The sequence below is a fragment of the Pituophis catenifer genome, unplaced genomic scaffold (assembly GCF_029215685.1).
Source record: "Pituophis catenifer annectens isolate HBS135680 unplaced genomic scaffold, rPitCat1.0.hap2 SCAF_4, whole genome shotgun sequence".
Classification (NCBI taxonomy): domain Eukaryota; kingdom Metazoa; phylum Chordata; class Lepidosauria; order Squamata; family Colubridae; genus Pituophis; species Pituophis catenifer.
In genome coordinates this window covers 125017317-125044461 of record NW_027256884.1, presented here as the reverse complement: position 1 = coordinate 125044461, position 27145 = coordinate 125017317, and the positions used below count along the sequence as shown (strand labels likewise).

The window sequence follows — 27145 nt, the reverse complement described above, 5'->3', positions numbered from 1 at the left end:
ATGCCTGCTGCTGTCACCTCCCAAAAAGGTGAGATTTGCTTTGCCTCCTCTTTCTCCCTACCCCTTCCTTCCTTCTTTCCTTCTTCTTTCCTTCCTTCCTTCCTTCCTTCCTTCCCTCCCTCCCTCCCTCCCTCCCTCCCTCCCTCTCTTTCCTTTCTTTCTTTCTTTCTTTCTTTCTTTCTTTCTTTCTTTCTTTCTTTCTTTCTTTCTTTCTTTCTTTCCTTCCTTCCTTCCTTCCTTCCTTCCTTCCTTCCTTCCCTCTCTTTCCTTCCTTCCTTCCTTCCTTCCCTCTCTTTCCTTCCTTCCTTCCTTCCTTCCTTCCTTCCTTCCTTCCTTCCTTCCTTCCTTCCTTCCTTCCTTCCTTCCTTCCTTCTGGCCAGGAGGTGCATTCAGTTTTTTTTCCTGGCCTAATTTGAGTTAAAATACATTTTTAGAGTAAGCTCAGAACTGTCCCCAACTTTGTGGGTCTGCAGGAATTATATACCCGTAGTCCTTGACCACAATTGAGCCCAAAAAAGAGTGGGCATCAGAATTTTGAATGTGTGCCAGTATGTACATAGAAAAAGTGACAATAAAAGTTAATTCTCTTCTCTTCTCTTCTCTTCTCTTCTCTTCTCTTCTCTTCTCTTTTCTCTTCTCTTCTCTTCTCTTCTCTTCTCTTCTCTTCTCTTCTCTTCTCTTCTCTTCTCTTCTCTTCTCTTCTCTTCTCTTCTCTTCTCCTCTCTTCTCTTCTCTTCTCCTCTCCTCTCCTCTCCTCTCCTCTCCTCTCCTCTTCTCATTCTCTTCTCTTCTCTTCTCTTTTCTAATTCTCCTCTCCTCTCCACTCCTCTCCTTTCCTTTTCCCATCCCATTTCACTCTATCCTACCTTATAATTTCTATTGCTAAGTGAGACATTTGTTAAGTGAATTTCACCCCCATTTTACAACTTTTCTTGACAGGGTTGTTAAGCAGGGGTGGGGTCTACTTACCTTTAATACCGGTTCGCAACAGGGCCACACAAAAAATGGCCTGAAAACAGCCCCAAAACAGGCCTGAAAACAGCCTCAAAATGGCCCAAAAAACAGCCTGAAAACGACCCCAAAAACACCCCCAAAATGCCCTTAAAATGACCCCAAAAACGGGCCTGAAAATGGCCGGAAAAATGGCCTGAAAATGGCCCATAAAAAGCCAAAAAACAGGCATACATGGACCAGCCAGCTGATTTTTGGGTTCCTGGCGCTCCGGCGTGTACCCATGCATGCAATTTCCGGTTTGGGCACTTGGTGCCGAAACGGTTCGCCATCACTTTTGTAGGTGCTCCAAAACTGGAGGTTTTTTAAAAGAGCATGGACAACCATTTGTCTGAAGTTGTATAGGGTCTCCTGCTTGAGCAAGAGGTTGGACTAGAAGACCTCCAAGGTCCCTTCCAACTCTATTATTCTGTTTTTCTCAGTTGGTGTCCCCTTGCTTTTCTGCAGAACGGCCAAAAAAACCAAAGTGCAAAACCATTCACGAGGCCGTCAAAACTGGGAACATCAAACAACTGGATGAAATGGTGACCTTCGGCGTCAGCATCAATGAGGTGGATCCAGTCTATAAGTTCACCCCACTGCACTGGGCAGCCCATTCTGGGAGTTTGGAGGTAAGACACGATCCGAGATGGCACCGAATTCTTTCAAATTGAAGAGAAGGGATGGATGAGTGAATGAGTTGACACCTGCGCACCAGCCCGGTGCTCACGTGGCCCGGTTGCAAATAGGCCACGGCCCGGTAGAGTGGGGTTGGGGACCCCAATGTAGCAGTGGTGGGTTTCAAAATTTTTTACTACTGATTCTGTGGGTGTGGCTTGGTGGGAGTGGCATAGCTTGGCGGGACTGGCTTAGTGGGCGTGGCAGGGGAAGGATACTGTAAAATCTCCATTCCCTCCTCAATCCAGGGGAAGGTTACTGAAAAAATCCCCATCTCCTCCCAATCAGCTGGGACTCAGGAGGGAGAGACTAGATGGGGGCGGGGCCAGTCAGAGGTGGTATTTACCGGTTCTCCAAACTACTCAAAATTTCCGCTACCAGTTGTCCAGGACTGCTGAAACCCACCTCTGCAATGTAGTGTAAAAACAACGGATGTTCTGTCCCCCGTCCTCACACAGACAAATGCAATATCAAACACGCCTGCCAATAATTTATTGTATAAACAGACCAGAATTCCTGGCAGACGAGAGTTCTGGCAGCTAACTGTAAAACGCCTGTCCGTGGGGTCGTGATGTGTCAGACACGACTTCGCAATTAACAGCAACAATGGAGAGACATGCTTTTTTAAAAAAACAGAAAGCAGACTCAGTCTTTCTTAATGGCCCCCAGCAGATATTTTGCGCCCATTAAGAAAGATTGGGCCAGTCTCTTCAGAAACAGCTCCAGTCTTCTTGCCCCCAAGCAGAAACTAAGGAGGCCAGCTTTTAGAAATGCAGATTTGGTAATCCATCCAGAAAGACTGGGTGAGACAGAAACTTCAGATAAGCAACAAGCCAAAGGTTGACAAGATTAGCTCAGAGAAACACCTAGGATTTGCATTTCCGCTTTTGCCTATAGAGCCAGCTATGACCCCTATATAACCCCTACATGACCCCTCACAGGAATCTGACAACAGCCAATAGAATGTTCTTGCACAGGAACAGGAAGCTCAAGTGCAAAGCCCAAGGGAAGGTATAACCCCCACCCCCGCTCTCAACTCCATTTTGTCAGCTGCCCAGAACCACAAACCCATCTGGTTCTGCTTCATCAATAAATCATCTTTCCAATCAGCCTCTGTGTTTCCAGTGTCTTTCTCCCAGCTTGGAACTAAACCAGATGGATTTTCCTTCCCACAAAGCATGTCTTCTTATTTGCTAGTGTCTCCATTGGCTTCTCTGGCATGGAGCTGATCAGACTGCGGTGACTGTAAGAGGCTGGACCGCAGCTCATTTGGCTGCAATTCGAGGCCAGGATGCCTGCATGCAGGTGAGTGTCTCCATTTAATTCAATTTAAGGATTAATTTATTGTTTTAATTAAAAACCAGGATGATTAGGGGACTGGAGACTAAAACATATGAAGAACGGTTGCAGGAACTGCGCATGGCTAGTCTAGTGAAGAGAAGGACCAGGGGAGACATGATAGCAGTCTTCCAATATTTGAGGGGCTGCCACAGAGAGGAGGAAGGGGGTCAAGCTATTTTCCAAAGCACCTGAAGGCCAGACAAGGAATAATAGATGGAAATTGATCAAGGAGAGATTCAATCTAGAAATAAGGATAATTTTTCTGACAGTGAGAACAATCAACCAATGGAACAGAAGTTGCCTTTGGAAGTTGTGGGAGCTTCATCACATCAAGAAAAGATTGGACTGCCATTTGTCAGAAATGGTGTGGGGGTCTCCTGCTTGAGCGGGGGGTTGGACTAGATGACCTATAAGGTCCCTTCCAACTCTGTTAATCTGAATTTGGAAAGGACATATTTGTTCCAAGTTGATTTTTAGGACGTATTGTATTGTACATTTCCTTGCTGTCAGCTAGGAATTTTTTCACGGCTAGACCAGTGTTTCTCCATCTTGGTATAGCTTTCACATACGTGGACTTCAACTCCCAGTATGCCCCAGCCAGCATCTTGCCTAAGGAATTCTGGGAGTTGAAGTCCACTCATCTTAAAGCTGTCAAGGTTGAGAAACATTGGATGTGACAGCCATACGGTAATAAACCAGGTTCTTGGGAGGAAGTTAATGGTCAAAGATTGGAAGATGATGTTAAGTTAAATCTCCAAATTTTCGGATTGTCTGTATATGAAAAATATATCTTGCCTGGTGATGTTGAAGTTTCAGAAGGATGATCTGTACCAGATTTTAAACTTTGCTTCAGTTAAATTTATCAGTTCTGATCCTTTATACTCAGTGGTGAGTTTCAAAATGTTTTACTACTGGTTCTGTGGGTGTGGCTTGGTGGGCATGGCATGGCTTGGTGGGTGTGGCATGGCTTGGTGGGCGTGGTTTAGTAGGTGTGGCAGGGGATGGTTACTGCAAAATCCCCATTTCCTCCTGATCAGCTGGGACTCGGGAGGCAGAGAATAGATGGGGGTAGGGCCAGTCAGAGGTGGTATTTACTGGTTCTCCGAACTCCGAAAATTTCCGCTACCGGTTCTCCAGAACTGGCCAGCACCTGCTGAAACCCACCTCGGTTTATACTGATGGAGACTGAAGTTTCAATAATTTCTTTATTGTTAGGATTTGGGTCATCCTCCCTCCCCCCATATAATTTTCTTGTTTTTATGATAATAGCTTAAATGAAATTCAGTAGTTTTGTTCGCAGTTCTCCTTTGCAAGCTTTAACGCCATTAAAAATAAAACAAAAAGTACATTCTCATTATTCCCAGAATGAATTCATTTATTTATTTGGCAAGATAACCTCAATTATAAAATGGGGGCTACTCGTCAACTGAAAATGGATAAGGATGGAAAGCTAACAGCCCGGGTTCGAGACCCAGACTGGAAAATGAAAAAATAGATATAATACTACATTATAAAATAGTTCCATAAAAGAAGAAACCGATATGATATAATCTCTAAGCTAGGGAATTTAAAATCCTTGTTAACAATGTTGTTGTTGTTAGTTGCGAAGTCGTGTCCGACCCATCGCAACCCCATGGACAACGTTCCTCTGGGCCTTCCTGTCCTCTACCATCCTCTGGAGTCCATTTAAGCTCACGCCGACTGCTTCAGTGACTCCATCCAGCTACCTCGTTCTCTGTCGTCCCCTTCTTCTTTTGCCCTCCATCGTTCCCTGCATTAGGCTCTTCTCCAGTGAGTCCTTCCTTCTCGTTAGGTGGCCAAAGTATTCGAGTTTCCTCTTCAGGATCTGGCCTTCTAAAGAGCAGTCAGGGTTGATCTCCTCTAGGACTGACCAGTTTGATTGCCCTGCAGTCCAAGAGACTAGCAGGAGTCTTCTACAGCACCAGAGTTCAAAGGCCTCAAATCTTTGGCGTTCAGCCTTCCTTATGGTCCAACTTTCATTACAATGAATTTAAACTGATTTAAACACACGCAACAGGGCGTATCGCGCGACGGGGTGAGCTCCCGTTCCTTGCTCTAGCTCCTGCCCATCTAGCACTTCAAAAACAAGCAAATGCGAGTAGATAAATAGGTACCACTTCGGTGGGAAGGTAGCAGCGTTCTGTGCACCTCAGCGAATAATCATGCTGGCCACATGACCACAGAAAATGTCACCAGACAATGCTGGCTCCTTCGGCTAGAAACAGTTGAGCACTATTCCCTAGAGTCAGATATGATTGGACGGGGAAACCTTTGCCTTTACCTTTAGCCTGTCTAGCTTTCTGAAGTTAACCAAGGATTTCTAGATGTTCCCACCAGCTCATATATTTAAGAGATATATTTATGTATTTTCCAGGCCCTTAATCTCAATGCTGTGAATCTACGAGTCCCAGATGACTTAGGATGTACTCCAGCACATCTTGCAGCGACCCACGGACACTCATTCACCTTACAAACCATACTCCGGAGCGGAGTGGTAAGAAATGTAACTTGTTTTTTAATGTTATTCCTAGTAGGAATCGGTATAATTCACCTTGCTCCTAGTTTTTCCATAACGTTTGCAGTGTGTGTCACAGGGGTATCTGCAGGGGCAGTCAAAACATTCAAGAAGGCAGTCACAAGCATGCCATGCAACCCTGCCCTTTACATATATGCACATTTTATGATTGTGGTCTTGACTTTTGATTATCTCCCTGTGGGCAGCTCTTCTTCTTATATAAATAGGTCAAGCTAGAGACAAATTCCACCCTCTTCTTTCCCACATTCCCACATTATATTCAGGGGTGGGCTTCAGATCAGTGGTGAAATTCAATTTTTTTTTACTATCGGTTCTGTGGGCGTGGCTTGGTAGCCGTGGCAGGGGAAGGATACTGCAAATCTCCATTCCCACCCCACTCCTGGCGGAAGGATATTGCAAAATCTCCATTCCCACCCTATTCTGGGGCCAGCCAGAGGTGGTATTTGCCGGTTCTCCGAACTACTCAAAATTTCCGCAACCGGTTCTCCAGAACCTGACAGAACCTGCTGGATTTCACCCCTGCTTCAGATCTTTTAGCAACGGGTTCGCTGCCCCATTGCTGGGTGGGTGTGGCCATGGTGGCATGGCCTAGACGGCCACCTGAACCACAGTGTGTGTGTGGGGGGGGTGTTTTTCACCCTCCCCAGGCTCCAGAGGCTTTCCTCGAACCTCCGGGAGGGCGAAAACAGTTTCCTTCAGCCTCCGGAGGCCCTCCGGAGGCCAGAAACAGCCTGTTTCTGGACTTCTGGAACCTCCGGTAGGCCCATTTTTTGCCCTCCCAGATCCTCTGCATGGCCCCATCACTTACCTGGAATGATGAACAGGCCGCGTGGAGACTCCTGGGAGGGGAGGGGTGGGATCCAGCCAGGGGTGGCATTTGGGGTTTCGCCGAACCCCGGTGATCCTTGGCTAGAGGATCGCCCGAAGGCTGCCGAACCCCCTGGTTATATTCATAAGAATAATTTGTGTTCTGTTGTCAGCCTCCAAAGAACCAGGCGAGAAACACGGCAAGATCCCAACTTTATCGTAGGGCTATTTTAACAATATCTTGAAAACCTGAAAGCAGAAATCCCCCACCGTCTTCTTTACTGCCTGATAAGTTAGGGCGAATGGTTTTTATTTTTCTCTGCCTGTTATTCAACTGCGGGTTTCCCTTCTCTTTATCTAAATTTTTCTCTAGGCAGTATCTCTTCCCCTCCCCATCCATCAAGGTCATTCTCACACACCATTACCTGAGCTGTGAAATCACTCATTTGAAAGAGAAATGGAATACATACTAAACATAAGAACTAAAGCTTCATACAATGGCGGGATTCAAATAATTTAACAACCGGTTCTCTGCCCTAATGACCGGCTGGGTGGGCATGGCCATGGTGGCCGTGGCCAGGTGGTGTGACAGGCAGCATTTGGCCTCCTGCACCTCCCTGGGAACAAAAGCAGGCTGCGGGGGGGATGCATCACCCCTTGCGCCCCATTTTGGGCCCAGTAGGCCTCCCTGCACCCCTCTGGGAGCAAAAAAAGGCCATGGGGGAGGGGTGCCGCACACCCCCATGCCCCATTTTGGGCCTAGGAGGCCTCCCTGAAGCCTCTTGGAAGTGGAGAGAAAACAGGCCATGGGGAGGGAGGGGGGCACACCACTCCCCCCATGCCCTGTTTTGGGCCTAGGACGCCTTCCTGCACTTATCTGGGAGCCAAAATGGGGCTCATGGGGACTCCTAGAAGGGGTGGGGTAGGAAGGGACAGGGTCAGCCAGCAATTTAACTACCAGGTTGCCCAAACCAGCCCAAACCAGCTGAATCCCACCACTGGCTTCATGGTTAATAGTTTTACTGGCTAACAGCTCTCAAGGAAGAATTTAATTTTCATCATAGACATTTTTAACTTGTGGTTTTCCTGTGCTTACCGGATCCAGTATAGCCACCATTTCCGCTGAGAACTGAACAGAATTTGAAGAAGCCCTTATTTACTGTGGAATTTAAATTTGAATCAATGCTCATTTCAATCGATGCCCACAGAAAAGTCACCAAGGGTCACCAAGAAGCTAGGCAAGAAAGGAGGGAGATAATATTGCTAGTGTCAGGGTTCCAACGAATGCCCTAATTAAATCATAAGCCTCGAGCCAAGCTTCAAAAGAAATCCAGTTATTTATTAGGAGCTTCATGTCTGCATGTTCCCAAGTGAAGCCAGCTCTGACCCTACGTAATTTACGCTCCAATTATGACCCTGTTTCCCCCCCTTCCCCCAGGGTATATCATCAATCACATTCGCCAACAGAGCAGTTTCACGGGTTGTAAAGTTCATTCCCCCTCAGCTGCTGTAGGTAACCCTGGGATACAGCCTTGAGAGAGATAAGCATGGAATGTGCATCTGTCTTTGGCTGCTATGCCATTTCGTCAGTTTCCCATCCCCCCCTGGCCTATGGCAACTCGAGAGCAGGCCAGGGATGCTTTGCGAGTTGACATCTAGATGTAGGAGAAGGGCAGGCAGAACTGAAGGACGGAGTTAAGCAAGTCATCAGCCTAGAGTCATTACATTGTCACCAATGGTCTAAGCTCCACCCCTCTTGAATTTCTCCGACCCTTCTCTAGCATCAGTTAAACTTTAGTTGACATAGATTCTTGGCTTGAGCAATAAATCTTCTGAACGGCACCTTTTCTTTGTGCCTCAAGCCGAGGAGGAAGAAACAGCTAAACCGTATAATCCAAGGAACACAAGTCTTTTAATGCTCCCGTGTTTGCTCTTTTCACCTACCACATACAACTTCCTCTGAAATGTTGGCTTCCTTCCATTTTAACAACCAGGATGTCAACGCTTCTGACAAGAATGATTGGAAACCTATACACAATGCTGCTTTCTACGGCCGGCTAGGCTGTCTCCAGCTTCTTGTCCGATGGGGAGCTACTTTAGACGATGCGGATAAAGATGGAAACCTTCCAGGTATGGCAGGAGAAACATCCTAGTCATCCCTGTGAACCAGGGGACGGAGGAAACGTCAAGTTATTATGGTAGAGGGAAACGTGAGCTGGACTTTCTTGGGCAGGGGTGTCAAATTTGATTTCATTGAGGGCCGCATCAGGGTTGTGTTTGACCTGGGCATGGCCAGGGTGGGCATGGCCAGTCTGAAGTCATTCGTGTTGGGGGCGCCTGAGCGCTCTGCCAGCAAAAAGGGCTCCCGAGCTCTGTTTTTGGCTGTGACAGCCTCCTGCAGCCCTCTGCCAGCAAAAACAGAGCTGGGGGGGGGGGCACATGTGACCCTCATGAGCTCTGTTTTCAGCCATGACAGCCTCCTGCAGTCCTCTGCCAGCAAAAACAGAGCTGGGGGGGGCACATGTGACCCTCATGAGCTCTGTTTTCAGCCATGACGGCCTCCTGCAGTCTTCTGCCAGTGAAAACAGATCTCGGGGGTGGGGGGGAGGCCTCGGTGGCAGAGGCACCACAGGCCGGTCCTTCGCTGTTTCCAGGGTGGTCCTGCGGGCCAGATCTAAGCACCCTGCGGGTCGAATCTGGCCTGTGGGCCTTGAGCTGAGACCCCTGTTTATGGGTTTTCTTTGAAGACATTTCAGTGCTCATCCAAGAAGTTTCATCAGTTCTGTTTGACTCCAGCTCAGATAAGTCAGTTGTCTTCCTGTCTGGCTTTTTTAAGGTCCAATCTTCACAACCATAGGCAGATATGGGGACCACAATAGAGCGGACTACCCTGTTACCCTGAAATATAAGACATCCCCTGATAATAAGCCCAATCGGGCTTTTGAGCACATGCACTAAAATAACCTCCCCCTGAAAATAAGCCCTCCCCAAAAATATTTAAATGCAGAGCTGGAAATCAAGTAAGACGACAAGAGGAGCCCCATGTTGCTTCATGCGCCCCAAAATAATAAGACCTCCCCAAAAATAAGGCTTATTTCGGGGAAAACACGGTATTTATTTATACTTCGTATTTCCGGCCCATCTCCTTTGGACACACAGACACACAGACACACGCACACAACACCTGATACTCTATAGCAAGGGTCTCGAACTTTGGCAACAAGCTGGCTGTGGAATTGTGGGAGTTGAAATCCACAAGTCTTAATGTTGCCAAGGTTGGACACCCCTGCTCTATAGAGATTTCTACAATGTAGTGTCTTATTGTGCACTGGGATTACTTCTGGCAGATTGTGTTGTCAACTTGGGGAAGGATCGGTCCAGTTTAGCTCAAAACGTGGACTCAACCTTCTTGTTGTGTTGTAGTTCACTTGGCAGCCATGGAAGGCCACCTGCACTGCTTTAAATATTTGGTGAGCAAAATGCCCACGTTGGTCCACTCCTTGAAGGCCCGGAATGACCACGGTGAGACCCCACGGGATCTGGCCGAAAGGTTCTACAAGGAAAACATCCTGGTATACGTGGACAGTCTGGAGGAGGATGAAGAGTCATTGGACGAGGAAGAAAGTAGGTGACGATGAGCAAAATCTTGGAAGGGAGAGAAACTGTGAGGATAGTTATTTTGCTCTTCTCAAATGCAGTTCTCACTTTTACTAGAACCTGTTATACACAGGATGCAGGTTTTGTTTGCTGTACTTTTTGGAGTATAAGACGGACTTCCCCTCCCCTAAAAGTGGGTGGAAATATCTGTGCATCTTATACACTGAATGTTGGTGAAACCCCGCCCACCCACTGCCCCCCTCTTCGGCCGTTTTCGGCCTCTGCATGTTGCGTTTTCGGCCTCCGCACATTCCATTTTAGATCCATTCCAGGCTGCAGGGATCACCACGGCACATCGCCGCTGATCGCTGCCTCCATACGTCGACTTTTCAGCCTGCACACGTCACATTTTTGGCCTCCGCACGCCCCGTTTTTGGCCTCCGCACGTCGCATTTTTGGCCATTTCCAGGTGGCGGGGATCGGCGGTAGCAATCCCCGCTGCCTGGAACCGGCCAAAAATGTGATGCACAGAGGCCAAAAACGGGGCATATGGAGGCTGAAAACGCGATGCACGGAGGGCAAATATGTGACGCGTGGAGGCGGCGATGGGCTGTGGTGATCCCTGCAGTCTGGAACAGCTGATTGGCGGTATTCCGGGAGACCGATCCAATCATTGTGTATCTCCCTAGAGATGATTCAGATTCATGGATTTCTTCTTTTTGCCTTCTTTGCCAAGATTTAAGCTTTCCGGGGCATGATTCTGCCTTCAGAGGGGACCTGGACACCTTAAGAATGCTACTAGAAAATAAAATCATCAGCGTTAATGAACGAGATGATCGAGGATCAACCCTCCTGCACAAAGGTCAGGAGAACATCCATTTTACGTAGAGCTGCTTTGATACATTGCTTTTAAGTTTCGGTTTTTTGCATTTGATGGTTTTCTTTTGTCTCTCGCCAGCGGCTGGACAAGGTCATTTACATATCTTAGAGTGGCTGATTAACAGGGAAGCCGACTGCAATATTGCCAACGATGCTGGGGAAACGCCCAAGGATGTTGCAAAGAGGTGACTGTCGCTTTTCCGTCCACCAGAGATGCGCGAATGTGGACAGTTTTCCTGCATGTTCAGCCAGCAAGACAGCACTTAAATGGGTCGTCAGCGTGGGAACGATGAATGAGCAAAAGCTAAGCCTGGGTTACCTGAGGCCAGGCAATGGCCTGTTTTAATTTTTTAAACAGGCAGTGGCTGCTGCTTCCGCCTCCCCGCCCTCTCCCAAGCCAGTATGAACCAGATGCATTTGTAATGAAGGGGAAGTCTGGCAAGAACCCCATAATAGGTTCAGCCGTGCGTGCGTACACGTGCGGGAATGTTCCGGCAATGTAAGGTGCCTCCACGAATTCAATCCATTGCATGGTTATCTATATACACAAAAGCCAAATACGACTCTCTCTCCAGAACGGTACAGCCTACCAACTTGAAATTTGGCACGTATTTTCTTCTTGGCTTCTAGGTGCTCGCTTATAAAGGATTTTTCGAAATGACCATCAGAGCAATATAGTATTTTATATACAGTATTATATTCATATGCTCTGATGCTAAGGAGTTAGACGTTCTACTCCCGCTCCCCACCTGAAAAGAACTCTGTTCCAACTGCCAGTTGCCTTATATTAACACACTCTGATGCTACCCCTTCGCTAAACCGGGCGTGGCCAGGGCGTGACTCATCCAGCTTGTGGGCTGGCACATTCTACTCTCCCTCACCCTCTGTTCCAACCGCCAGTTGCCTTATATTAACACACTGTGATGCTACGGAGTTACACATTCTACATTAAGTTTCAGGCTTTAAGTGTCAATTTATCAGCGCTCGGGCCACTCCAGGCGCCCCCAACATGAGTGATGTTGACCTGGCCACGCCCCCCTCACCATGCCCCCGGCTCCCCCCCAAGGTCAAACACAACCTTAATGTGGCCCTCACTGAAATCAAATTGGACACCCCTGATATAGATATATAGGGATAGAGATTTATTTATTTATTTATTTATTTATTTATTTATTTATTTATTTATTTATTTATTTATTTATTTATTTATTTATTTATTTATTTATTTATTATTCCGTCTTTATTATTTTTATAACTAACTCAAGGCAGCAAACATAACCAATAATTCTTCCTCGTCCTATTTTCCCCACAACAACCCTATGAAGTGGATTGGGCTGAGAAAGAGGGACTGGCCCAAAGTCACCCAGCCAGCTTTCATGGCTAAGGCAGGACTAGAACTCACAGTCTCCTGGTGATTGGCCCCAAGTCACCCAGCCAGCTTTCATGGCTAAGTCAGGAGTAGAACTCACAGTCTCCTGGTGATTGGCTCAAAGTCACCCAGCCAGCTTTCATGGCTAAGGCAGGACTAGAACTCACAGTCTCCTGGTGCTTGGCCCCAAGTCACCCAGCTGGCTTTCATGGCTAAGGCACAACTAGAACTCCCAGTCTCCTGGTAATTGGCTCAAAGTCACCCAGCTGGCTTTCATGGCTAAGGCGGGACTAGAACTCCCAGTCTCCTGGTGATTGGCTCAAAGTCACCCAGCTGGCTTTCATGGCTAAGGCGGGACTAGAACTCCCAGTCTCCTGGTGATTGGCTCAAAGTCACCCAGCTGTCTTTCATGGCTAAGGCGGGACTAGAACTCCCAATCTCCTGGTGATTGGCTCAAAGTCACCCAGCTGGCTTTCATGGCTAAGGCGGGACTAGAACTCCCAGTCTCCTGGTGATTGGCTCAAAGTCACCCAGCTGGCTTTCATGGCTAAGGCGGGACTAGAACTCCCAGTCTCCTGGTGATTGGCTCAAAGTCACCCAGCTGGCTTTCATGGCTAAGGCGGGACTAGAACTCCCAGTCTCCTGGTGATTGGCTCAAAGTCACCCAGCTGGCTTTCATGGCTAAAGCGGGACTAGAACTCCCAGTCTCCTGGTGATTGGCTCAAAGTCACCCAGCTGGCTTTCATGGCTAAGGCGGGACTAAAATTCACAGTTTTCCTGGTGATTGGCCCTAAGTCATCCATCCAGCTTTCATGGCTAAGGCGGGACTAGAACTCACAGTCTCCTGGTGATTGGCCCTAAGTCACCCAGCTGGAATAGAATCCCATGATTCTATAGTTCTACTGTAGATTGGTAGGCCAGCTGTGCTTCTAACTCTGCCCTAAATCATAACTATTATTTATCTTTGGTTGGTTGGTTTAGCCGCAATTGTCTGCATGAGATATAAAAGCCCCAATTGCATACTCAACAATCCAAAAACAAGCCTGGTTCACAAAAATCCAAGGTTTCTTGGAGATATCGTGAAGAAAAATAAAAAACGGTTGCAAGCGCGGCCTCTTAGACCCTTCCCCTATTTCCCCTTGAAAATGCAATTTTCAAGCTACACATTTTATACTCCTACACAACGCACGCCACGCCTAAGAAGCCCTCCCAACTCTCCCCTTTATTCTCCTAAATCATTCTCCAAGTTGTTTTACCCTTTAAAGGGTCATCTTGACATTTCCTGCCTAACAACAACTATCTTATCATGTTGACTTTTAATTTTCACCTTGAGCAGATGTTCCTTTCTTACTGATAGTGGTCTTGCCCAAGGCGTAGTAGGTTCCTATCTCCAAAGGAGCTTTTAGCAAGTCATAACACGTTGTATCTACTGATTACAATTTGTGGTCAGTTTGCAACAGTGAGAACATCATAGCTTTTTAATACATTTAACGCTTTTATTAAAGAGTAACTTATTATTCATTTCCTTCATCTGCATTGACTTTTTAGGATAAGCCATAAACCACGGTGGCTTGGGGGCTTACAAGCCAAGATAAGAATGGGCTTTTTTTTTTTTTTTTTTTAAAAATTGATTTATATGCCGCCGTTCTCCGGAGACTCAGGGCCGTTTACAGTGTGTTAAGCAATAGCCTTCATACTTTTGTATATTTATACAAAGGCAGCTTATTGCCCCCACAAACTGGGTCCTCAATTTATCCACCTTAGAAAGGATGGAAGGCTGAGTCAACCTTGAGCCTGGTGAGAATTGAACTCGCAGTAATTGCAGGCAGCTGGATGTTAAATGCTGCCTTAGTAGGAGGCATTAGCCTCCTACGCCACTCAGGCTCCTCAGGGCTTTGAATTGGGTTTAACTCTTGATGGCTCCATGTAACTTCTAGGACTGCAAAGCCATTCATATTTAAAAAGCAAAAGATAATTTGGAGTGCGCAACTTGCACATGTCATAACAGTGTGCAGAGCAGAGCAACTAAGTGATACATAAGTGATCTGGGGCTAAACTATGATGAACGGTTGCTGGAACTAGGCATGCATAGTCCAGGGATTTGGCAACCTTAAACACTCAAAGAGCCACAAAAGTCCTAACCGGAAACCATTCAATTCTGGAGCCAACCAGAAGTCCGGTTCCTCCACCATAGAGTCTCCTCCTAGCGCGGCGTCTTCTTTGGATGAGAAGCAAAAAGTCTTCAATGAAAACCCAAGAAAATCCAGTCACCTTCTTAGTCTTGCTACACCTCTATGAAATCTACCTGTTCCCCCATCCAAATATTAGCCAGGGTCTGATCCCGCTTAGCTTCCAGACGAGATAAGGTTAGCCTGATGGTTCATAAAAGTCACCAGGGGTGGGCAACTGTAGCCGTTTTACAACCTGTGGACTTCAGCTCCCAGAATTCCTGAACCAGCTTCTGGGAGTTGAAGGCCACAGGTTATAAAAGGGCCACAGTTGCTCACCCCTGACCTAGCCAAACCTCATCCCAATTGCTATGTTTGTAGCATTTAACTAGACTATTTTAACAGGAGGGCTTTCATCCGGTAAGCTTCCGCTGAACTCAAGAGCAGAAATTAGAATTGGTATGCAGAGGTGGGTTTCACATATTTTTCCCACCGGTTCGCCGTGTGTGTGTGAGCTCACTTCGCGCATGCGCCTTCTGCGCACGGGCCCAGCCTTCTGTGCATGTGCTTTGTTCGTGCATGTGCCCGGTCTTTGAAAACGTAGCTAAATAGGACAGCATACCGTCGGGATAGGTTGGTAGGCCCACCCACGGTCGGCCCTACCAGTTCGCCCGAACCGGTCCGAACCACTGTTGGATATGGGAATTTGTTGTTCTTTCGTTTTCCAGGTTTGCCCAGCTGGCTGTTGTGGCATATCTGAAAAACAAGATGGGAAATGATTCCGATTTGGAAATCGACATAAAAGATCCAACGTATTTTGAACATCACGGGGTGGAAGGGAGTACGGACAGCAAAGGAGACCTGAAGGAAAAAAAGCAAGAGAAAATCGACGCTCGTGGTAAGTCCAGGACTTTCTTGGTAAAGATTTTTTTTTTTTTGGACATTTTTTACCTGAGAGTTGGGAAGTCACCTCTAGAGAATGTACCGTGTTTCCCCGAAAATAAGACCCTGTCTTATATTTTTTTGAAAATATAATATAATATTTTTTGGGCTTATTTTTGGAGAGGTCTTATTATTTTGGGGCGCTTGGAGGAAACCAGAGGAAATGGCGGGACCGGCTGCACGTGCGTTTAAATATTTTCAGGGAGGGCTTATTTTCGGGGGGGGTCTTATTTTAGTGTATGCACTCTAAAGCCCGATTGGGCTTATTATCAGGGGATGTCTTATTTTAGGGGAAACAGGGTAATAAAATACCAGCTTACAGGTAGTCCTTGACTTACGACCGCAACTGAGCCCAAAATTGTGACAATCGGAATTGAAGAAGCTTCTTGCATGAGAAGCAAAATGTCTTCAAAGAAAAGAAAAGAAATAATAAGAAAGTCCAGTTGCCTTTTGAAAAAGCACCTTTGGGACAACCATGACCTGAATGACTGAAAATCTACATAGACGACTGTAAAATTGGGTAGGTAGGTCCCATGGGTGGCATGCTTTATGACTGTCATGATTTACAGCTGTAATGGGGAGGCTTCCTGTCGGTTGTAAGTCGAGGACTACTGTATTGTGAAAGCAAATAAAAGAAAAAGAAAAATGTAACTCTCTAAGACTTAACATGTTAAATTGATTCAAGTCAACTTAAGTATTGGCAAAAAATCACTTTGGGACAGGTAGTCCTCGACTTACAACAGTTTATTTAGTGACCGTTCGACGTTACAATGTGTTCTGTCCCCGTCCCCACACACACACAAACAGCCAGCCGGGGGTTAAAGAAGTACTCGGCACACACAAGGTTCGTTATCAGGAACTTGGCAGCAATACGATAACCGTCTCCCAAGTGCATTACTACAAGAAGAGGGAGTGTTCCTCCACCAGATAACACCAACAAATACACACAGTTTTCAAAACAGTCCAGCTCAAACATGAAACCTTCAGCAGATTCAGGCGTTGTACAAAGTGACTAGCCAGAAGTTAGCTTTGTCCATCACAGAGTCTAAATGGCTACCACACTCTCTTATATAGCCTGTGGGGTGTGGTCCAGTGACTCAGCTTAATCCCTGGCACGCCTCCTCATCTGCTGTAAATGTTTATCAAGCCTTCATTGGCGTGGATCCAGGAATGACTTATCACCCTCATCGCTGTCATTGGAGACACTTGGCTCCTGGTCAATCTCCTCTCCCTCGGCAGGCACCTGAGGCATTGCCAGAGAGGAGGGGCCTGGAGAGGGAGGCCTGGCCGGCTCCTCTCCTTCATGTTCGGAGCCTTCTTCCTCCGATAAGATGGGCTCAGGGATCGGAGCCACAACACAATGGCATTGAAAAAAGTGACTTATGACCCTTTTTCACACCGTCGCAGCATCCCCGTGGTCACGGGATCAAAACTCAGATGCTTGGCAACTGACTCCTATATATGACGGTTGCACTGTCCTGGGGACATGTGATCCTCTTTTACGACCTTTTAACAAGCAAAGTCCATGGGGAAGCCGGATTCACTTAACGACCATGTGACTCATTGAACAACCGCAGCGATTCCCTTAACAAACATGGCAAGGAAAGTTGTAAAATGTGGTGGTGGGGGGGCAAAACTCACTGAACCACTATCTGGCTTACCAACATAAAGTTTGGGCTCAAATGTGGTCGTAAGTTGAGGACTACCTAGATACAGTGTCCTGAAAAAATCCACAGTTCTGTTGTGGCCCACCAGCGGCCAACAGATCTGGCAGCAGATTCGGACAGTGAGGAGGTTGGGGAGGAACATGGGCTAGTCCTGGAGTCTGGGGAAGGCTCTGATGAGGGCTCTGCGTCGGAGGCAGAGAGGGGGCCAGGGCCGTATGCCAGTTATCAGCTGCCTTGGGAGTCGGACATCAGTGGGGCAGAAGAATAGCTGGAGCCTCTTCCCAGTGTGCACATGCACAGAGCTCCAGGAGAAGGGAACAGCTAAGGAACAAGGGTCGACTCAGGAGTAAGGCCACAGGTGGACAGTGAATGGCCCCTCCCATAGGGAATAGAGAGGAGCGAAAGGGGAGTGGAGTTTGCAGGAGACAATTAGTTCATTTGGATGAAGATCTGTTCCTGCATTCTTGCTAAGTATTGTCGGTTACAGTGTGGAGTCTGAAAGATATCGGCCTGGCCACTCTCCAAGCCTGATAAAGGTCGGTAATTGTGAACTATCTTGAAAGACTGTGGGAGAGGAAAGACTTTGCTGGAGAGGAATTCACTGTAAATTAAATAAAAGGGGTTTATCGGGATGAGGACTCGGCTTCGTGCTGCTGGGGAAGCCAAGGTCAGAACAGGTTCAGCCAAATGAGCCATTGCAAGACTTCACAGAATGCTATGATTCTTATTTGCTTTCTGAGACTCGGTTGGGCCTCTGGCTTCTTTTTTGGGCTCTGGTTTGAAGCAGGTTCATAAAAATGCCCTGAGAGTTATTATTTTTTTTTTTTTAAAAAAAAAAACCTCCTCTTGCAGAAAGAGCCTACCAGAAAGTGGAAGAGTTGCAAGGTCTCCTAGAAATGGCCCTCAGCAACTTCAAGCAGCTTGGAGGCATCACTCCCCAGGAAAGGCAGGCCAAGCTTGATGAGAAAAGGCTAGAAAGGTAAAAAAAATCTTTTGCAAGCGGCCGAGAAATTCACGAGCTTTGTATTCACATCCATGAGAACCAATCTGGTATAGTGGTTAAGGTCAGAGGTGGTATTCGGCCGGTTCGGACTAATTCACCCGTACCGATAGCGGAAATTCTAACCAGCCCCGGCTCTAGGGTATCCTATTTAGGCACGTTTTTGAGGCCGGGCGCATGCACGGAAGGCGTGCGCACCAGCAAAGCACATGCGCAGAAGGACAGGCGCATGCGTGGACGGACGCACGCTCACATTTGTGAACCGGTAGGGAAAGTAAGTGAATATCACCCTTGGTTAAAGTGCCCACCTAGGAGCTGGTAGATGGTGAGTGAAAGCTGGCTGGGTGATTTTGAGTTCCAGGAGATGATGAGTTCTAGTTCCATCCTGGACATGAAAGCCGGCTGGCTGATTTGAGGCCAATCACCAGGAGACGGTGAGTTATAGTCCTGCCCTAGGCATGAAAGCTGGTTTAGTTATTTTGAGCAAATCACTAGGAGACGGTGAGTTCTAGTCCTGCCCTAGGCATGAAAGCCGGTAGGATGACTTTGGGCCAATCACCAGGAGATGGTGAGTTCTAGTTCCATCTTAGACATGAAAGCCGGCTGGCTGATTTAAGGCCAATCACCAGGAAATGGCGAGTTCTAGTTCTGCCCTAGGCATGAAAGCCAATTGGATGACTTTGGGCCAATCACCAGGAGATGGTGAGTTCTAGTTCCATCTTGGACATGAAAGTCGGCTGTCTGATTTGAGGCCAATCACCAGGAGACGGTGAGTTATAGTACTGCCCTAGGCATGAAAGCTGGTTGGGTTATTTTTAGCAAATCACCAGGAGACAGTGAGTTCTAGTCCTGCCCTAGGCATGAAAGCTGGTAGGATGACTTTGAGCCAATCACCAGGAGACGGTGAGTTCTAGTTCCATCTTAGACTTGAAAGCCGGCTGGCTGCTTTAAGGCCAATCACCAGGAGATGGTGAGTTCTAGTTCCATCTTAGACATGAGAGCCAGCTGGCTGATTTGGGACCAATCACCAGGAGAGTGTGAATTCTAGTCCTGCCCTAGGCATGAAAGCCAGCTGGATGACTTTGGGCCAATCACCAGGAGACGGTGAGTTCTAGTCCTACCTTAGGCATGAAAGCCAGCTGGGTGACTTTGGGCTAGTAGTCCTTCTCTCTCAGCTCAACCCACCTCACAGGGCTGTTGTGAGGAAAAATAGGAGGAAGAAAGAATACTAGGTATGTTCTCTACCTTGAGTTATTTATAAAGCAAAAAAAAAAGCTGGATAAAAATCTATTACAGCCACGACTCCATCACTTCAACTCCCTTACATTTCAAAATCCCCTTTACAGGTGAATGAGAGTTAGTAGTTTCAACTGTCCTCATGGCTGGAAGACTACAAAAATTTGGTGAGGTAAGAAATTCAGCAGGCTTTGAAGTGTGGCGAAACCTTTTTTTTTGTGGTTATCAATACCAGAATGATTACTCTTCCTTCAGAATAGAAATAATTCATTTCTTAAGAATTATTGCTCTGCTGCCCTCTGCCGGTTGACTAAAACAGAGAGCAATCACATCCCCCCCCATTAAACTTAGTTAAACATGAAAGATTCTGTTACAATAGCTCGGATCAATAAAGTAAATTCCAGACAAATCTGTGGAGTCTGTGTTTTTATTTGGCCTACCTCAAGGAGCTAACATCGGTCTTGAAAACCTGACTGAGTTTTTCCCTTCTCTCCTTCTTATGAATTACGACTAGGTGGCTCAGTGGCTAAGACGCTGAGCTTGTCGATCAGAAAGGTCGGCAGTTCGGCGGTTCGAATCCCTAGTGTAGGTCTCCTGCATGAGCAGGGGGGTTGGACTAGATGACCTCCAAGGTCCCTTCCAGCTCTATTACTGTTACTGTTAGGGTAGAGCCTATATGAGCTTCTTTCTTTGATTCCAGGGTTTAAAGCATACTATTGTTTCTGTAACCATAGTCTTTGCATAGTTTTTCCAATATCATCTTCAAAGCTTACATGCGCAAGGCAGGACTAGAACTCACAGACACCTGGAGCTTGGCCCAGGGTCACCCAACTGACTTTCATGCCTAAAGCAGGACTAGAATTCATAGTCACCTAGTGCTTGGCCCAGGGTCATCCAACTGGCTTTTATGTCTAAGGCAGGACTAGAATTCACAGTCACCTAGTGCTTGGCCCAGGGTCACCCAACTGGCTTTCATGCCTAAGGCAGGATTAGAACTCACAGTCACCTGGTACTTGGCCCAGATTCACCCAACTGGCTTTCATGTCTAAGGCAGGACTAGAACTCAGTTACCTGGTGCTTGGCCCAGGGTCACCGAACTGGCTTTCATGCCTAAGGCAGGACTAGAACTCACAGTCACCTGGTGCTTGGCCCAGGGTTACCCAACTGGCTTTCATGTCTAAGGCAGGACTAGAACTCACAGTCACCTAGAGCTTGGCCCAGATTCACCCAACTGGCTTTCATGCCTAAGGCAGGACTAGAACTCACAGTCACCTAGAGCTTGGCTCAGATTCACCCAACTGGCTTTCATGCCTAAGGCAGGACTAGAACTCACAGTCACCTAGAGCTTGGCCCAGATTCACCCAACTAGCTTTCATGCCTAAGGCAGGACTAGAACTCACAATCACCTAGAGCTTGGCCCAGATTCACCCAACTGGCTTTCATGCCTAAGGCAGGACTAGAACTCACAGTCACCTAGAGCTTGGCCCAGATTCACCCAACTGGCTTTCATGCCTAAGGCAGGACTAGAACTCACAGTCACCTAGAGCTTGGCCCAGATTCAGTCACCTAGAGCTTGGCCCAGATTCACCCAACTGGCTTTCATGCCTAAGGCAGGACTAGAACTCACAGTCACCTAGAGCTTGGCCTAGATTCACCCAACTGGCTTTCATGCCTAAGGCAGGACTAGAACTCACAGTCACCTAGAGCTTGGCCCAGATTCACCCAACTGGCTTTCATGCCTAAGGCAGGACTAGAACTCACAGTCACCTAGAGCTTGGCCCAGATTCAGTCACCTAGAGCTTGGCCCAGATTCACCCAACTGGCTTTCATGCCTAAGGCAGGACTAGAATTCACAGTCACCTAGTGCTTGGCCCAGGATCACCCAACTGGCTTCCATGCCTAAGGCAGGACTAGAACTCACAATCACCTAGAGCTTGGCTCAGATTCACCCAACTGGCTTTCATGCCTAAGGCAGGACTAGAACTCACAGTCACCTAGAGCTTGGCCCAGATTCACCCAACTGGCTTTCATGCCTAAGGCAGGACTAGAACTCACAATCACCTAGAGCTTGGCCCAGATTCACCCAACTAGCTTTCATGCCTAAGGCAGGACTAGAACTCACAGTCACCTAGAGCTTGGCCTAGATTCACCCAACTGGCTTTCATGCCTAAGGCAGGACTAGAACTCACAGTCACCTAGAGCTTGGCCCAGATTCACCCAACTGGCTTTCATGCCTAAGGCAGGACTAGAACTCACAGTCACCTAGAGCTTGGCCCAGATTCAGTCACCTAGAGCTTGGCCCAGATTCACCCAACTGGCTTTCATGCCTAAGGCAGGACTAGAATTCACAGTCACCTGGTGCTTGGCCCAGATTCACTAAACTGGCTCTCATGCCTAAGGCAGGACTAGAACTCACAGTCACCTAGATTCACCCAACTGGCTTTCTGGAAATCCTTTTCTTCCATTTTCAAATGGTGATTGAAGATTATTGCAGTGTCTCAAGGATCAGGTGATCACCTCTTGAGACCTTCTGACAAGCAAAGTCAATAGGGAAGCCAGGTTCGCTTTACAACCCTGTTACTAACCGCACAACGGCAGTGATTCGCTTAACGTCGGAGAAAGGTTGCAAAACGGCAAAAGTCACTTCACAACTGTCTCGGTTAGCAACAGAAAGTTTGGGCTCCATGGCATCTTCTGAAACTTGGTTTTGATCTGGCTTTGAAAAAGGATCATCTCTGAGCTGAACATGCAGCTGGAATATGAGCAGATGCGACGGGAGAAGTTGGAAGCTCAACTGGACGAAGCCCGAGCAGAAATAGGAAAACTCAGAGAGCTACAAGAAAAAAACGAGATGCCTTCAACCCATAAGCTCTCTGTGGTGAGCATCGTTTTTGTTTTTAGATAAAATTGTGATTCTTGGCATTGTTGATGATTGGATATATGCAAAAGGGATTCAGCCGGTTCTGTCCGGATCGCCCGAACCCGTAGCGGAAATTCTGGGTGGCTCCACCTACCTGCCCCGGCTGTATGATGTGCTTTTTAGGCACATTTCTTGAGGCTGCGCGCATGCTTACATTTGCAAACCAGTAAGGAAGGTAAGTGAATACCACAGCTGTGGTATATATGTCACTCCCCCCTTTTTAAAAAAAATCCTGCAATTCTGGGTTCAAACTACAGGGATGGTTGACATCTGAATTTCCCGAGATGACCCAAAAGATGAAAACCAGGAATGGTTTCAATTCAAGTGGCGTAATTTTGTTTTACATCTATATCAAGGGTGAAATCCAGTAGGTTCTGACAGGTTCTGGAGAACCGGTAGCGGAAATTTTGAGCAGTTCAGAGAGGCAGATTTTTTTTTCTCGTGCTAATCAGGCTGTGCTGAAAATGGAACTAAAGCAGGCTGTTTGCTGCAAGGAGGCAAATTGCTGGGAGGCAGAGGCAGTGTCAGTGTTCCAAATTGTGATCTCTTTCAGCGCTGACATAAAAGACACAGAAAGACTTGCTTAATGCTGGGATGAACTTTCACCTAGTTCCTGGTTCTTCAGCAGATAGCGTTACTTTGGCAACAGAGGGAGGGGGGAATTCTTGTGAAGAGAAAGTGCATGGGACGAAGAGATGGATCTGCATAGTGGCCAATGAGACATTGGGGTTGAAGAACGGAAAGGGAGGGGTGTGGAAGGAGGTGCCAATCTTGGCTGCATCAAAGTTCAGGCATGTCGTTTTTTCTATTCTTAAATAAAAAAGGATTCATTAGAGACTTTGCGTTTGAGAATGAAGTTTATTTAAGATAGCAACGAAACCTGACAGGCAGATTTTTTTTTCTCATGCTAATCAGGCTATGCTGAAAACGAAAATGAAACTAAAGCAGGCTGTTTGCTGCAATGAGGTAAATTGCTGGGAGGCAGAGGCAGATTTTTTTTCTCATGCTAATCAGGCTGTGCTGAAAATGAAACTAAAGCAGGCTGTTTGCTGCAACGAGGCAAATTCCTGGGAGGCAGAGGCAGATTTTTATTTCTTGTTTTCCTCCCCAAAAAAGGTAGATGCGTCTTATAGTCTGGAGGGTCTTATACTCCAAAAAATACGGTAATCCTTTGTGCAAAAGGGGTATTAAATCTGTTGGACAGCTTTTCCAGTTAGTAGCATTGAGCTGCGCTTGGGAGATCTTGACAAGGTGATCTGGACCTGGTTGACTCTCATTACTGGTTACAAGTCATCAGGGAATTCCAGGATGTAGGAATTTAGCTTGGAGCAAATATTCTTGAATAAGGCAATGGCATACTGCTTCCGTGCTGTTGCCAGGAAAAATACGTGGAGGTGTCCATGAGGTTGAGGAAATCTCGAGGTCATATTTACTTTTAATGTTGAACATAGAGACTTTGTTGTGGCTCGATGGCTGCCAGCAGAGCTAGCAGCAGAGTCAGATGAGGAAGAGGAGGTGGTGTTGTGGCTCCGTTACCGGAGCCTGTGTCATCGGCAGGAGAGGACTCCCGAGAGTGAAGAAGAGGAGTTGGCAAGGCCTCCCTCTCCAGGACCCTCCTCTCTGGCAATGCCTTCCGTGTCCGCCGAAGGGCAAGAGATAGGGCCGGGGCCAAGCATGTCCACGCAGCCACAGATGGACAGTGATGAGGGTAATGAGTCTTGGCTGGATCCACGCCAGCGTCGCAGAGATAAGCGTGCGCAACAGAAGAAAAGGCGTGCCCGAGATACCCCATACCCCACAGGATATAAAAGGGAGCGTGGTGGCCAGTCAAACCTTGTGACGAACAAAGCTGAAAGCTTCCACGCCATTCTGCATTGCTGGACTTTTGCTATAAGACTTAGCTGGATTATCTCTGGACTTATTGGACTCTGTAATTATTGAGCTGTTTCTTTTGATGTATCAGAAGTGGGGAGAAGTTATCTCTCCTCTTTGTAAATAATAAACTCTTGGCAGGCAGCCACTAGGTTGTTGCCAAGTTCCGTTATCTTAAGGAAAAGGATTTTGCCGGCTGGTTTGGTCTTTAACTCCTGAACGTCTGTTGGTGTGTGTGCATGTGGTTGGGGACAGAACAGGTGGAGGGACAGCCTGAGTCAGCTTCAGAGCCTTTGGAAGGCTCCTATAAGGAAACGGCATCAGAGACAGAGCCGGGGCCTTCCATCCTCCCCTTCCCCCCCCCCCGGTGGAGAGGCAGCTGTCTTCGGGTTCTGAGCTGAGTGAGGGGGAGGAACAGATGGGGCCCATCCCATATGCATAGAGAGGACAGACTTAAGAAAGTAAAGACTCTTGAAACATGGTAGTTCAAAAGGATTCTTTTATTAAGCAGAAGTGATAGCAACCAAATTAAAGCAAGATCTGAATACCCTTAGGCAAAACAAGTAGGATTAAAGCAGTAGAGACTCCTCCCTTTAAGTCAGAATAGAGATTTTAGCCAATACACAAGTGTGAAGATGTTTTCTTTACTAGTTTCCCCGAGAACCCGAACAAACATGTATTCACACCATTATCCTTTAAAGTGAAACAACCCACATGGCTATCATAAACATTCCTCCACGTTAAGAGGATCTCAGGGCTCTTTGGCGCCAGGATATAGGTTGTAAAATATCTGTTGACACAGGCAATGCTAGTAAATCGAATCCAAGTCTCCCCCTTCTCCCAATTGATGGGCAGTATCACTTTTAGGGATCTGACAGGAGAGCAAAGGAAAACAATAAGCTGGCTCTCAGTGAAAACCAGACGTAGACGCTAGCCAGCCCCTCCCTGGCTGGGAAATAAATAGTAGGGGTTTGGGAGTGATCAGTTGTCACAGACAATTGTTCATCTCTAGTATATAGCAAGCAATTTGGATTCCTTGGCCAGAGCCAGGTTTGTTGGGACTAATTACATTTGGGGTTTTTTTTGTTTATGAATAAAAGACTGTTACTGCCTTGTTATAAAAACAGGGTTTGTTTTACTTGTGAGTAAACAGCTTATCATTTCTTGCAAAGGCCGAGTCAGAACAGACTTCTGCTTTCAAGTTATTCTTCATTCTGGTAGAATGCCTGGATTAGTCCCTATGGTTTTCCGGACAACATTTTCAGAAGCGGCCTCCTCATTGTCTCCTTCCTAGGGCGGAGATTGAACGAGTGGCCCAAAGTCACCTTCCTGCCTAAGGCAGGACTAGAACTCACCGTCACCCATTTCCTAGCCTGGTGCCTCCACCGCTACACCAAACCGGCTCTCTTAACATAAGAACATAAACAGACAATCCATCATCTGCTGCTTCCCTAGTAAGAAGTTAGAAGACCGAATCGCTATCGCCGTTAACTCATGGGTTGGCTGCTGGGGGTTCTCAGGGGTTCGGGAGAACCTCTAGCTAAGATTCTGTGTAATTTGGAAAAACCCCAAATCCCACAGCTGGCCCCCCCACCCCGCCCCTCCCAGGAGTCCCCACGTGGCCTGTCTTGGATGCAGGTACTGTAAATGCAGGCCGCGCACGGAGGCTTGGGGAGGCAAAAAACGGGCCTAACGGAAGGCCTCCAGATGGCCTCTGAAGCCTGGGGAGGCAGTTTTTGCCTTCCCAGAGGCTTGAGAAAAACCTCCAGAGCCTGGGGAGGGCTGTGGTACAGGAGGCCGACTAGGCCGCACCCACCATGGCCATGCCCACCGAGCAATCAGGCAGAGAACCCCTTGCTAAAATTTTTGAAGTCCACCCCTGCGTTAACTCCTTTTTAAAATCTCCCTTTCAATGTCATTTACCACCCGAAGCCGATGTCAATTTCTAACGTCGCTTGCAGGAGTCACTGGAGTTCCCGAAAGAAGAGCCTGATGTGGACACAGCCGCCTCCGATTTGCCTAAAGTGAGTTTTGACACCAAGAAAGAGAAGAAAATGAAGAAAAAGCCTCTCTTCGGCCCTGGGGGTGTGATTGTAAAAAGATTCTAAGAAAAGCAAGTAGTAAACAAGTAGTAAACAAAAGTAAGCATTTTACTCAAAGGAAAATTAAATTCAGTCGCCTTCCCGTACAATCCTAAGCACAAAAATAGATTAACTAACAATGTCACCTCCTTAACTAGTCGAAGCACATCTGTTTGTGGCATCATAAATATATTGCTTTGCCAGATGTTGAATTTGAAGGGAAAAGGGTAATGTATAACCTGTCCGTATGCATGGGTCCACCCGTCAGAACTCAAGTTACATCTAAGTTTGCACAGCTTTTGATTTAAAGAGGCGCTTTATAGGACCCGTAGCCTAAATCTCCTTTCTCCTTCAAATCCAGATTAACCCAGACTTGTCGAACATCAGTTTTGTGCAACCTTTTAAACGTGAAACATTGCAGCCCTCGGAATGAAATTCTAGCAATTTTGGGGATCATGGATTTAACCCGTTTTGGAATTCCTGAAATTTGGAAAGGCTGCCTCTGAACCAGGTTGCCATTACGGATAAGGGTTTTAAAATGCACCGCTAATTACAACACACTGGCTTGTCATTAAAGACTAATATTTCTAATTTTTTTAAAAAATATCTGCTTATGTTGCCCCTTAGCCAAGGCTCAATGAAATTTCTGCTGTACCATGAGGATGCTAATAAACTGAACAGTTTAATATGAGTGATGCATCTGTTTTATTTTTACATCAGCAAGTCCAAGAACTCCAGCAGAGATGATCAAAAATACAAGATTACTGTATTTTTCGGAGTATAAGATGCTCCGGACTATAAAACGCACCTACCTTTTTTGGTGAGGAAAACAAGAAAAAGAAATCTGCCTCTGCTCCCAGCAATTTTGCCTCGTTACAGCAAACTGCCTGCTTTACTTTCATTTTCGTTTTCAGCATAGCTTGATAGGCTCAAGAAAAAAAAACTGCTCCCAGCAATTTACCTCCTTGCAGCAAGCAGCAGAGGCCCACGCAAAACAGCTGAGAGCAAAACAGCTGAGAGTCAGGAGGCCGATCCAATGAA

At 46.9% G+C, this 27145-nt stretch overlaps 1 protein-coding gene across 1 annotated transcript; it reads left to right on the top strand.

Annotated features, from left to right (window-relative positions):
- ANKRD42 (ankyrin repeat domain 42) lies at positions 1 to 26131 on the top strand. Its single transcript, XM_070944039.1, has 12 exons — positions 1 to 28; positions 1459 to 1622; positions 2866 to 2973; positions 5405 to 5524; positions 8368 to 8503; positions 9797 to 9997; positions 10707 to 10832; positions 10929 to 11034; positions 15115 to 15284; positions 17848 to 17974; positions 21959 to 22109; positions 25985 to 26131. The coding sequence occupies exons 1-12, from the start codon at positions 1 to 3 to the stop codon at positions 26129 to 26131; spliced, it is 1584 nt and encodes a 527-aa protein (XP_070800140.1).
- Positions 26132 to 27145: the final 1014 nt, after the last annotated feature.